We start from the raw sequence: 14,378 nt of genomic DNA, 5'->3' as shown, positions 1-14,378 counted from the left end.
AGGAATATACGTATTCTGATTGCTTGGATGGAAATTCAATTAAATCATAATCCTCTACATGAGGAAATTCAACCTATTTCATCATCCAGTGCGCAAGGTAACTCCCCTGTACCATGAATTCAGCGAGAAAGGCACAAAGAAAACATTAGTTATCACTTTCTTTGTTTTAGTGACTGGAATTAGATTGTTTTGGTTCTACAAGTATCATAGTACTTGTTTTTGTGAATTAGAAAATTTACTTATCACTTTTAGATCTTTAGTTGTTGGTTGTTGTGAATTAGTTGAATTTAAACAATTTGTAATTCAATTTGAATGCAACTAATTTAATTTAACTGCATTGCCTTTTATCATAACTATCTTGGAAGTCGAACATATAATTGGACAAATCATGACAGAAGATGACATAAAAGGATCTTTAGTGGACTTTACGAGGAAAACCGAGGAGGAGATGTATGAGTTGTATCACAAGCATGTTGTTGCTCTGGGATTTTCAATAACGAAAAGCATAAAAAGGAGAGAAGTTGGAACAAAACAGATCAAAGAACAATATTATGTGTGTTCTTTCCATGGAGACAAAAGGAAGCCAACAAATGCAGACACACCGATACAAATAACAACCACAAACCAAGAAGACAATTCCTCAATGAAGAGAAAAAGGCAAAGACCAACTACAAGAACAGGTTGCAGAGCTGCAATGAGAGTCAAGCTCGATGAAGAAGGATATTTCGAAGTTAAGCATCATGTCCTAATACATAATCATGAACTCACAAAGCCATCTTGGCACCATTTGCACAAGTATGGAAGTTGATTTTTTTCAATAGTTATAAAATTGACAACAATAGTAAAGTTTTATCCGACAATAGTTAACTAGCCATAAAATTTCAGGTCTGAAAGAAAAATAAGTGATGATAAAGGCAAGGTTATAGAGTTAATGCTAGACTATGGAATCAAACCATCTGATTGATATAGATACATGTGTAATGAAGCAGGAGGTGAAGAGAATGTTGACCACAGTGTTAGAGATCACATAAATTATGCTCATAGGTTGAAAATGAAAAAAATTAAGGGAGGTGGTGCACAAACTGTGATTGACATGCTATACCAAAAGGCAGCGGATGATCCTGATTTTTTTTTCAGAGTCAGATTGAATGAACATAATCAAGTGGTTAGCTTATTTTGGAGGGACTCCATGATGTTGGAAGACTTTAAAATTTATGGTGATGTAGCTGTTTTTGACACAACTTATCGCACAAACAAATACAATTTAATATGTGCTCCATTTGTTGGTATCAACAACCACTGGAAGAATGTCATGTTTGCATGCAGACACATTTGAGTGGGATTTTGAGATGTTCGAAAAATCAATGCAAGGAAAAACACCAGTAACTATTTTTACAGATCAAGACCAGGCCATTGCCAATGGCATTGCAAGGGTAACATTCTCATTCCGTTACATCTATGTTTCTTTTACATACAATTAGTTATTCACTGAAGTTAAAACGTTTAATACATATTAGATAACATTTAAAGTACATTAGTTAATTTTATAACATCAATAATTAACAACAATGGTCTATCAACTGTTGTATATAGGTGTTACCAAGCTTCTCCCCGTGTAATAGGTTAGCTTTTCGATGGTATTTTGATGTTTTTTGTTAAATTACTTGAGGCATAACACTTACCTGATTGAAACTATATAATGCTTAGGAAATTTGGAGTTTAAATTGTGATCTTTTTGTTGAATGAAATCCTGTTTTCTGTTATTGCACTCTTGCTTTATTAATTGACGAGCACTCTAACTACGATTATCTGAAATTTTTTTGTAGGACTTTTCTGGAACTCCTAACACTTCTTGGAAAGAAATGATTGACGAGCTAAGAGATATGTACGCGGCATATTTGAACAACCAAACACAAGTAGATGGACATTGAAGACAACGATGGACGTTAAGTTTGAATTGTACATAATTTGGAAGATAGCATTATATGATAGAAACTTTATTTTAGACATTATTGGAAGATATTGATGCTCTGTGAGATATTATTTTTGGATATAAATTAAATGTAGCAAAAATATTTTGACAAGATGAATAAAGCAAGCAAACAATTATTGTTCAATAATATTGTTGTTGTTAATTTATATATTGTTTTATAGAAAAAAAAAGTTTAAATACAAGGAGCTGCAAATACAGGAGCCAGATAATTTATGTATACCGTATTTTATTCAATTTTTTTTTTAAAAAAGTATCATACTTAAGAAATCGGTTATGGTCAATAACTAGTTTTAAAAGGTAAGTCAAGGCGACTGATTTTAGATGTTAACTTGTCTGCTAACCTCTTTACCTATGATATCTACGCTTACCTAAGAGATTGGTTATAGCAGTCAAATGATTTCCCAGATAAACAAAGAAACCAAACATCATAATCGGTCTCCTAACCAAGGACACCTGTGAGATGGAGATTGGTTGTAGTCCGGTTTCCTAGATTGTTTTCAATGAGTTTCCTAGGCCTTTTTTTGTAGTAGTTGGGGAGAATGAGACCTCCATAATAGAGAAGGCTAAACTTCCCATAGCTAGACATGAGAACTATCATAAAGAAGAGAGACGAATTTATTCAACAAAACAAAAGTACAAATTAAAAACTTAAAGCAAAAGAGTGAAATTGGCTTAACATGAATGATTTCATCCATGACATTTTAATTGATGAAAGGAAAGGAGGGGGGGACGGCTAGAGAGAAAAAATAAATTTAGGTTCTTTATTTTTGTATCGTTTAGTGAACAGCTTTCCGTAACACTTATTTTAGATTTATTATCACTGCCTAGTGTAGGGATGCTTATCGAGCGAGCCGAGCCCGAATAGCACTAGGCTCGGCTCGAGCTCATTTAACTTTTCATGAGCCCGTCTCGGCTCGTGAGCTCGTCGAGCTCATGATTAGAATTTGGGGCTCGAGCTCGGCTCGTGAGCTCGTTTAGGCTCATTTAGAATTTGTTTTCTTTTTAGTTGATTTTACCTTTTCTTTTTATCTTTCTTCTATTATATACCTTAGTTAATATCTTAAAAGAAATACTTAATATAAATTTTAATATATATAAATAATTTTTTAATATATAAACTTTTTTTTAATATAATTTTTTTTTTCGTATAAAATAATAATCGAGTTGTTCACGAGCTTTACGAGCCGAGCTTTGCCTAGCTCGGCTCGGCTCGTTTAAGTCTCGAGCCGAGCTTCAACTACCCGAACTTTGACCGAGCCGAGCCCGAGCTGCTCACGAGCTTATCAGGCTCATTATCACCCCTAGTCTAGTGTCTACGTAGTACATATAATCTATACAAAGAAAAAGTATGTCCAGAGAATTATGCGTCATATATATCTCATCCTACGTCTGCCGACTGCCGAGGGATCCAGACTAACATTCTAAATTTTTAACCACACATTAGTGCGAAGATAGAAGAAAACCAAAGCTGAAAATAAGGAACAAATTCCCATGATTTGATGACCATGCTTATTCCACCACCAAGATCTCAACAACCTAACACCCACAAACTAGTTACAAGCGAAAGACTTAACACGCTACATTTGACTTAATCAAACTAAATACAGGTGTTCCTATCCACAAGCAACTACTTTGAATCATCACTCACCCGTTATTAGTTCCTCTTCCAACAATAATATAAAGGACCCTCAATAGTTGAAGTGAAATCTTAACATCTCATCTTACAAAGTACAAACCTAAGATTTGAAAACCTGAACTTTTAACCCATACTTCATACGAAGCATTATAGAGATGTCTGGGACAACTAGATGTCCTTCCAGTGCTTGAAACTCATAGTTTTTTACTATAGTGGCAGCAACCACCTTCATCTGGGTGAAAGCCATGTCTTTTCCTAAACAAGTCCTCGGCCCAGCATTGAAGACTAAGAACTTATATGATGGCTCATGTATAATCTTTCCACTTTCTGATATCCATCTCTCTGGCTTAAATTCATAACAATCATTTCCCCATATTGATTTCATCCTTGCCATGGCATACATGCTAAAGATGATTTGCATATTTGGATTTACCTCGTGCCCACTCGGAAGTGTGTCCGGTTTAGTTGGACCCTTTGCCTGGAACACCACCGGAGGATACAATCTCAATGCTTCACACAATGCTCCATGAAGATAAACTAGATTGTTAAAATCGTCGATTTTTGTCATCTTCTTTTCTAGTTCATCTCGGATCTTGGATACCACTCTCGGGTTCTTTATAAGGAGATAAAAGAACCATGATAAAGCCAAACTAGTCGTATCTCGTCCAGCTATAAAATAACTTAGTATAGTATCCCTTAAAAACTTGTCACTAGCATCCTTAACGTTAACGTTTTGGCTTTTATCCATGTATAACGTCAATAAATCAACACCAACTACCTCGTTTTTCCCCAACTCTGCTCTCTTTTTAGCTATGCATTTATAGATAAATTCATCTAGTATCTCCCAAGCCCTTTTATACTTCCTTTCTTTGCCTATCCTAAACCACCTTAAAACCTTCCACACACTCATAGGAACTATATGACGATACAAAATCACCTCCTCAACATCATCTAATGCCTTTGAGAAAGGTACATGAGGCCAATCAATAGATAAAGATCCAACATCATGTCCCATAACAAGAGTACATATGTTATCAAACGTAAACCTCGCAAATATATCTTGCAAATCAACTACTAACCTTTCATTAGCTGCATGATCAAGGACCGGTATTAGACCTTTCTCTACTTTCTCCTGAATCTTTACTACCAAAAAATGTCGAAATTGAGGGTGACCGATGAAAGTATGTGCCATACTACGGTGATACTTCCATAAATCAAAATCTACATTGAAGATACCGTCTCCCATAACATCAAATATTTCATTAAACTTGGTTCCCTTTGCGTAATTAGAGAAATTTTTAGTCATGATATGGTGTATATTAGCAGGATCAACAGTGACAAGCATCTCCATGTTGGTAAACCAAGGACCTTTGAAAAGGAAACTTAGTTGGGATGTTTCTAGAATTTCAGACACCCAATCGTGAATTCGGTTAACGTTTCTGAGAAGTGGAAGTAACATACCCACAAGAGGCCAGTTTGTGGGGGTGCCACTTTTGTTGCGGAAAATGTTCCAAAAGAGGAAAAATGAAAGGAAAACTAGAGAGAATTTAAGATACTCCATCACTAAATTATGAGTATTTAAGTTCGAGTTACGCAGTAATGGCTTCCGTTTCTTTAATGGGTTTCCATTCTTTGAATCAGTTGTATTTTTATTTCTTAGTTATGTGTGATAAAACCATAGAGAACGTGGTGCTTCCAACGTCAGATAATAGGATATCATCTCTATTCGAGCATCCCCACTCATGGCCCCATGAAATTGGGTGATGCATGAAGGTAAAAAAAAAAATAGTTTCCCTTCTATAATTTTTACATGTTCTAAAAAGTTGGGTCATAGGATTTATTTTTAACATTCAGATTTCATTGGTGAATTTTTTTTTAGATCTATAAATAAACATCTATTTTGTTATATTTGAAATACTTTCAAAATTATTTTTTTTCTCTTTACATTATACACAAAATAATAAATACCAAAAAAAAAATTTAATCCAAATTAATTACTAAATGTATTTAATTAGGATCATAAATACCCAAAATAATGTTATTTATAATATTATAAATATCAAAAATTCAAAAGGTACAAATAATGTATTGATGTAGGAAATAGAAAATAGGATAGAGAAAGATGATGATTTTTTTTTAGTCATGAGTGGAGTGTATTTATCGAAATGAGTCATAAAGCATGATCAACTTATGAGAGAGAAAGTTGATAAAAAAGAGGGATGACATGTTTTTTTTGGACATGTGTGGGGATGCTCTTCTATATGTTAACTCATGACCTTTGGTGTCTATCCAAAATTACTTAAATACCTCCAACTACCACCAAACATTACAAAATCAAACAGTAAGTAAATTTAGCAAAACAACAAAAAGTTCCTAAGAAAAAAAAAACAGTAACACAGATCAAACTGCTCTGAATCAGTTACTTTAGTGTAACAATAAAGTACCAAAAAAAAGAAAGAAACATAAAACACTACACGACAGTGAGATAGTTTCTTTCATCTTCTCCCTCTTCCAAACCTTCAACTACACTGCAAATTCTCAGTTCATCCTCTCCCAAACACCTACACGATTTAATACTGAAAATCACCTTTAGACAATTATATATGAAGCATACACAATTTTTATTTCTCCATAATTCTTGTACAAATTTCAAGTCTAACCTTCTTTTTTTATTTGTGATTTTGGTTATAGACGCAAAAATAACTGAGGCACCACAGACATTCAAAACAGCAAGCAAAGCATTGCAAGTTTAATTGGGAAAACGAAAAAGGTATGTTTTTACACAACTTGGAATATATATGTGAAAGAAAAAGAAATGTTATAAAGCATAAATAATTTTTATTTCTCCATAATCTCTGTACAAATTTAGTTAACATTCTTTTTTTGTGATGTTGATTATAGACGTAAAAATAGCTGAAGCACCCTAAACATTCAAGAAAGCAAGCAAAGCTTTGCAAGTTCAATTGGGAAAACGAAGAAAGGTAAGTTTTTACCCAACTTGAAATATATATGTGAATTAGTGAAAGAAAAAGAAATGTTAGTAAGATGTAGTTCGAAGTAAAACGAAAAAAAGTTGAAAAAAAGCAAGTATGGGGGATGGGGACATGCGAGTGACAGGACAAATAATCAAATATGAATGACTAGATGAGTATGATTTTAGAGAAAGGAAATAAGTATGCTAAATGGCTAGAAAATGAAAGCAAGGAAATTGGTATGAATAACAACCTCTATTTAACAATGCTTTAGAAAATGTTCCTCATATGAAGTTATAAAAATACCTTTAGAAATACAAACTCAACTTTATCACAATTTTTTTTCAATAAATTCACACTTTTAACAATCTGTAATGAATTATTCTTCATAAATTAATGTCCATAGTTTTGGGGTTTATTATAAGTTGAAAAAATTGAGTCATATTTTGAGTAATGTATCAGAAAATTGCGTTATCTCTTGAAATTGAAGCCACTGAATGTATTGAAAACATTCATAATATTAAGTTGATTATTTTATATATTAAGAAGTATGAAGTAGAGTAAGATATTGAAACACATAATTTGTAGCAAGAGAATCTCTATTCGATATTACGTTACTTAAATTGTATCAAAAGAAGCATATCATCCCTTAAATTTATTCTACTTGATTAGTTTACGTTCATGTTTGTGCTTCACCCAACGATTTTGTTATTATTTGTTCATTTAACTTGAATATTTTAATTACTTATACATTGATATGCAATTATAATAGATGATTTAATGTAGTGTTTCTGATTTAATAACTTTCTGGATTATACATCTATACTTAAAATTTATATTGAAAGAGTTATATATGTACATATACGTGTTAGTATTTTTGTAGAAAGATATGGTAGTATGTAAAAGTATTATTACTATATATGCATTGATAAATGTATTATTATTATTATTATTATTATTATTATTATTATTATTATTATTATTATTATTATTATTATATGCATTATAATGTATTATAAATAAAAATGATGTGTTAATTATTTAGAGAATTATAATTCAAGAGGTAAAGGCGTAAAGCTATTGAAAAATTGCAATATTTAAACTATATAATAGAGATTAGGTGAAATAGTATCATACCAATTATCTTAGCTTTGTAAAAATAGGTAGCTAACTGAAAAAAGTAAAATCAAACAGATATAATCAGATAGGTGTAGTTAGCATTGGATAGGGTATTAATTTTAAAGTTGGATTAAAGGGACACTTAAAATAAAAAAATTGGTTAATCATCAATTTATAATAAACACGTTAAATTGATATGTGTATTTTTATAATGGATAAAAATGAAATTCAAAATACTACAAAACGGAGGAAATAGAGTAACGATAAACGACGTCAAAGGAAATTCATCAATCCAGAAGAAAGAGAACGTCAGAATGCGATAAGACGGTCCAAATACGCCCAATGGACATGGAGACAATGCTGTTGTTTATAAAGGTCATTGCATGATTGAAGGTTGTAATGATCATTGAGACCCTTCATCAGTAAGAAGGCCCATGCAAGAAACTACACCGAGTCACAAGGGGTGGCCATATTCAATTTGCCTACAATGACAACGTGTCCACATTGTCAAGCACGCATTTTTCAGTCTGAATCTCATGAGCTTTGTTGCTTAAACGGGAAGGTCGATCTACCCGTATTACCTTTGTTATCTGATTTACTTGACCTGTTCTCTAATTAGTCGGATGAGGGGATTCACTTAAGATAGAGCATCCGTAATTATAAACATGTCTTCGCGTTCACATCAACGAGACTGGAAATAGATGTCGAATTAGCCAATGCTCGTCAAGGTGTGTATACATATCATGCTCAAATGTCAATTTATCACCGGATAGGTGGTCTATTGCCTTTTAACTCAAATGATCGTCCTCGGTTCCTTCAACTCTACATCTATGACACTTATCATGAAAATGAAAATCGTGTAGCTGAAAATTCTTCATTACAAATCGACATCATTGACAAAATTAAGCATATTCTAAATGCTCATAATCCTTTTGTCCATAGTCTTCGTCATCAAGCATAACGTACTAACATACACGACTTCAAGTTTGTCATCAAAGAGCAACCTACCGAGAATCGTCAATACTCAATGCCTTCAGCATCCCTTCCCAGGTGGCAGGCGTCGTTGTTAGAGGAAAAGACATGGCTAACCTCAAAGAGAGAGATATTATGATAGAGTCTGTCAATGGACCCCTCAATTAGAAAGCAGGTTCCGTAAGTTCAAGCCTAATCGGATAGGTAATATGCCGCGAACTCAGCTTACCTTCTTCTATCGGGTTTTTTTTCGGACATCAACTTTATAGTATGAAAGGAAGTGGAAAGAAGGCTCTCCAAATGCTGACAATACCACTATTGTGTATATCAAATATATTGCGAGTTATTACGACCCACTACAATTTCCTCTATCATTTCCTTATGGCTCTTATGGATGGGATTTAAATAGTCGTACAACGACGGGCAGGAAGCTGACATGCAGGGAATTCTATGCCTATATGTTTCAGGTGAAAATTATTTTGAAACTCTTATGTGTATGTCTCATTTTCCTACAGCTTATTACTTATCTCATTCTAACAACAATAAAAAAATATGTTCCTTAGATGTGACAACATCTTGATTCTCTACTCCTAAAAGGTGGTCGTGTCCTCCAATAATATGTTGTTGATAACTGTATAAAAATTCAAGCTTTCAAGCTAAGATCTATTGCACTTAATCAAGACAAGATACGTGCTGATTTGTACAATGTTTTAGAGGATTCTGTTAATGCTGGAGAGCACAATACAAGTTTCGATTCATTTAGCTATACTAATACTCTTCCTAATGAAACGAATCCCTTCAATTAACATTATTTTCTTTCAATAAATTTTCATCTGCAAAGAATGTTGGTCGAAGGACCATACTACGGTCTTTATTCGTAAGAAGCCCACGAGATATGCATCAGAGTTACTAAGATGTCATGGCCTTGGTACAAAAGTTTGGTAAGCTGGATATATTCCTAACAATGACATGCAATCCATCTTGGTCAGAAATACAATCAGAACTATTGCCCAAATAAGTTCCAAATGATCGCCCAAATCAACTAACAAGGGTCTTCATGCTAAATTTGAAGAGTTGAAAAAATGTTATGGAAAGGGGAATTCTTGGAAAGGTGGTTGCTTATGTGTATGTAGTTGAATTCCAAAAGAGAGGTCTTTCGCATGTTCATATGTTGCTAATCCTCGACCAAACCGACAACCTAACCACTCCGGATGACTACGATATAATTGTCAGAGCAGAAATACCAGATGAACAACAAGAACTAGAATTCTACAAGAGAGTTCTTAAACACATAGTTCATGGTCATGTGGTGTTCATAACAGGGATTCTCCATGCATGAAACAAGGGATTTGTAAGAAAGGATTACCAAAGTCATTTACTAATGCAACAATGCAAGGAAATGACTCATGTCCTTTATATCGTTGTCAGTAAGATCATCCAACTATACCATTGCATCACAATTCTCAAATAAAAGTACACAACCGATAGGTAGTTCTCTACAATATATTTTTGCTCTTAAAGTACGATTGCGACATCAATATAGAGATATATGTGTCAAATATCTCTTGCTGCACATCTCTATATTGATGTGGTAGTCGTACTTTAAGAGCAAAAATGGATTGTAGGGAACTACCCATCAGTTGTCTACTTATATTCGCAAATTGTGACACAGTGGTCCAGCTGGACGATTTTGTCGGCGACGATGTAGAGGATATGGGTCATGACCTTGCATTGTTGCATCAGTAAATGACTTTGGGAATCCTTTCTTACAACTCCCTTGTTTCATGCATGGAGAGTCCCTATTTTGAACACCACATGGACCATGTACCATGTGTTTAAGAACTCTCTTGTACAATTTCGGTTGTTGTTGTTCATTTGGTAATTCTGCTATGACAATTATATCGTAGTCTTCCGGAGTGGTTAGGTTGTCGGTTTGGTCGAGGATCAACGATATATGAACATGCGTAAGACCTCTCTTTTGGAATTTAACTACATATACATAAGCAACCACCTTTCAATGACCCCCTTTCCATAACATCTTTTTTCAACTCTTCAAATTTAGCATGAAAGACCCTTGTTACTAGATTTTGGCGATCATTTGGAACTTGTCCAGACAATAGTTTCGATTATATTTTTGACCAAGATGGATTGCATGTCAGTGTCAGGAATATATCCGACTTGCCAAACTTCTGTACAAAGGCCATGGCATCTTGATACCCCTTGTGCATATCTCGTGGGCTTCCTATGAATGAAGACCGTAGTATGGTCCTTCGACCAACATTCTCTACAAATGAGAATTTATTGAAAAAAAGTAATGTTAATTGAAGGGATTCGTTTCATTGCGAAAAGTATTAGTATAGCTAAATGAATCTGAACCTGTATTATGCTCTCCAACATTAAGAAAATCCTCTAAAACCTTGTACAAATCAACACATATCTTGTCTTAATTAAGTGCAATACATCTCAGCTTGGAAGCTTGAATTTTTACACAGTTATCAACAACATATTGTTGGAGGAGACGACCACCTTTCAGGAGTAGAGAATCAAGATGTTGTCGCATCTAATTAAGGAACATATTTTTTTTTTCCTGTTGTTAGAATGAGATAAGTATTAAGCTGTAGGAAAATGAGACATACACATAAAAGTTTTAAAATAATTTTCACCTGAAACATATAGACATTGAATTCCCTGCATGTCAGCTTCCTGCCCATCGTTGTACGACTGTTTAAATCCCATCCATAAGAGCCATAAGGAAATAAAAGAGGTTATTGTAGTGGGTCGTAATAACCAGCAATATCTTTGATTAACATCAATTGTCCATTGACAGACTCTATCATAATCTCTCTCTCTTTGAGGTTAGCCATTTCATCCCCTCCAACAATGACGCCTGTCAGTACGTTGTGCTAGATATCGGAGATTATGGATAAAAGGATTATGAGCATTTAGAATATGCATAATTCTGTCAATGATAACGATCTGTAATGAAGAATTTTCAGTTGCACGATTTTCATTTTCATGATTAGTGTCATAGATGTAGAGCTGAAGGAACTGAGGATGATCATTTGAGTTAAAATGCAATACACCACCTATGCGGTGATGAATTGACATTTGAGCATGATATGTGTACACACCTTGACGAGCATTGGCTAATTCGACATCTATTTCTATTCTCGTTGAAGTGAACGCGAAGACATGGTTATGATTACGGATGTTCGATCTTAAGTGAATCCCTTCATCCGACTGATCAGAGAACAGGTCAAGTAAATCAAATGACAAAAGTAATACGGGTAGATCGACCTTCCCGTTTAAGCAACAAAGTTTAGGAGATTCAGACCGAAAAAAGGGTGCTTGACAATGTGGACATGTTGTCATTGTAGGCAAATTGAATATGGGCACCCCTTATAACTCGGTGTAGTTTCTTGCACAATTTCGATAACCGCGTCTTCCCAGTTTCCAAACCTATACATTATCAGAGATGAGATCGACTTGATAAGTTGTTCGAATGAGATCTATTGTTTTCACTGGCTTCAAACGTTTGACTAGCAAACAACTTTCACTTTCAGTCTCAGCTAAGTGCGGAATGTCTCTTGCATCTGATGTGGGTTGCAATAGATTTGCATTGATTCCACTACTTTCTCCTATACAGTATAAGCGATTGTGCAAGTTATTTCCAGTTGTGAACACTAGTAGACTAATTGCTTATTGCTGCGGTTTTACACATACCCAGCAATATATCACGTAAAAAGAAAATAAAAAATATAAAATAACCATATTGCTGCGGTTTCGGCCGAAAACCGCAGCAATATGGTTTCAAAGGAAATTTTTGAAATTTTTTAGACTATTTGACCAAACATATTGTTCCGGTTTATGTCAAGAACCGCAACAATATATTAAAATAACATAAAAAAATATTATTTCAATATATTGTTGCGGTTCCTTTAGAATCTGCAGCAATAAGGCTATTAGGGTTTTTTAATATAGACGAGGAGCCTGCCGTTTCACTTTCTTCCTCACGTTCTCTATCTCTCCTTCCTCTTTAGATCTCTTTTCTCTCGCTTCACCCACGGTATCTCTTTCCTCCATTACGGTAACACCATCAACCTTCCTCTCATCTCTCCTCTCCTCATAGTCGTTCTTCTTCCGGTCTCGGCCGTCGACTGTTTGTTCGTCGTCTCGGCGAGAAATAACTCGATTCCTTCATGGTCGCCGTCGAAAACAACTCGAATCCTTCGTGGTCGCCGTCGACCGTTCCTTTCGTCGCTCGCCAGAAACCAACTCGAGTCCTTCGTGGGTTGCGGCAACCGATTGTTCGTCGTCTCGGCCAGAAATAACTCGAATCCTACTTGGTCGCCGTAAACAAATCGAATCCTTCGTGGTCGTCGACACTGCCATTGAATGCACTCTAATAGCTGGGTTTTCATGATCCACCGGTGACACTGCCATTGAAGATGTCGATAGTATCACCCTGACGAACATTATGCCAGTTAAACGTCTCCTTCTCCTCCATCACGTTCTGATTGTAGATGAAGAACTCCCCTTCATATATTTTTTTGTAATTCCTTTTTATTTTTGCTTGTTTGATTTTCTGGTAATTTCACTAGATCTAGAAATTTTTTGTTATTTCACATCATTTCATATTCTGTTTGTTCGTCTTAAAGTTATTTTTGTGGATTATAAGTTATTGATTCATTTACATTTTCTTATAATATTTTCTAGAAACTGAAAATTTTCAAGTTTGTTGTTGATTATAAGATGTCATTTCAACTTTTGTTCGTCATTGAATTTGGTTGATAGTGGATGAATTAATTGCCTAGTTTTAATATTTCAAATTTAATTGCAAAATGCAAAAAAAAAAAAAAAGTTTTTTGCTGTACCGGTAAACATTGTTGCGGTTTTAGGTTACAACCGCAGCAATATGCGTATTTTTCATTATTATATATCGCCTATTGCTGCGATTTTTAGGAGAAACAGTAGCAATATCGATCCTTTATTATTATGATATAAGATACATATATTGCTGCGGTTTTACCTAAAAATCGCAACAATATCTTCTAATATTGTTGCGGTTAAAAACCGCGGCAATATATTATTTACCTATTGTTGCCCCCCTTAATTGCTGCGCGGCCAAAATCCCCGCAATAGGTCACTTAATGACCGCAACACTAAGCATTTATTTTACTAGTGGAAGTCCCCCATAACATTGGTTTTGGTTTTCAATGTGTGTTTGTGTGTCGAGTGAACGGAGTTCACGAAGGGGGTGTGTTGCATAAAAGGTTTTTTTTTTTTCATGTAAGTCTAATGAATGATTTTTTGTACGTATTTACACTAAGTTAATTAACTTTATAACACGCACCATTTTTTCTTTCATGTCCACAAATGTCACGACTATTAGAGTTAGTAATGTCTGACATGTGCCTTTATACTGCTGAAGGGTTTGAATGATCATTGGAATCTTCAATCATGCAATGACCTTTTGAAGCAACTGCGCACATTTTCTCCACGTCCATGGGCGTATTTATCATCTTATTGCATTCTGATGTTCTCTTTCTTCTGGAGTGAGTGACTGCCTTTGACGTCGTTTATCGTTACTCCATTTCCTCCGTTTTGTAGTATTTTGAATTTTGTTTTCATCCATTATAAAACTACACATATCAATTTAACGCGTTTATTATAAATTGATGATAAA

The 14,378-nt window shown here is 34.5% G+C and overlaps 1 protein-coding gene across 1 annotated transcript; it reads right to left on the bottom strand.

Annotated features, from left to right (window-relative positions):
- Positions 1 to 3,462: 3,462 nt before the first annotated feature.
- LOC104896075 (alkane hydroxylase MAH1) lies at positions 3,463 to 5,351 on the bottom strand. Its single transcript, XM_010682769.4, has one exon. It carries the CDS (start codon positions 5,188 to 5,190, stop codon positions 3,730 to 3,732), a length of 1,461 nt encoding a protein of 486 aa, XP_010681071.2. The 5' UTR covers positions 5,191 to 5,351; the 3' UTR covers positions 3,463 to 3,729.
- Positions 5,352 to 14,378: the final 9,027 nt, after the last annotated feature.

This window comes from Beta vulgaris, chromosome 6 (assembly GCF_026745355.1).
Source record: "Beta vulgaris subsp. vulgaris cultivar EL10 chromosome 6, EL10.2, whole genome shotgun sequence".
NCBI classification, from domain to species: Eukaryota; Viridiplantae; Streptophyta; class Magnoliopsida; order Caryophyllales; family Amaranthaceae; genus Beta; species Beta vulgaris.
Note: the sequence above shows the minus strand (reverse complement) of the source record. Positions and strands in the feature narration are given on the sequence as shown.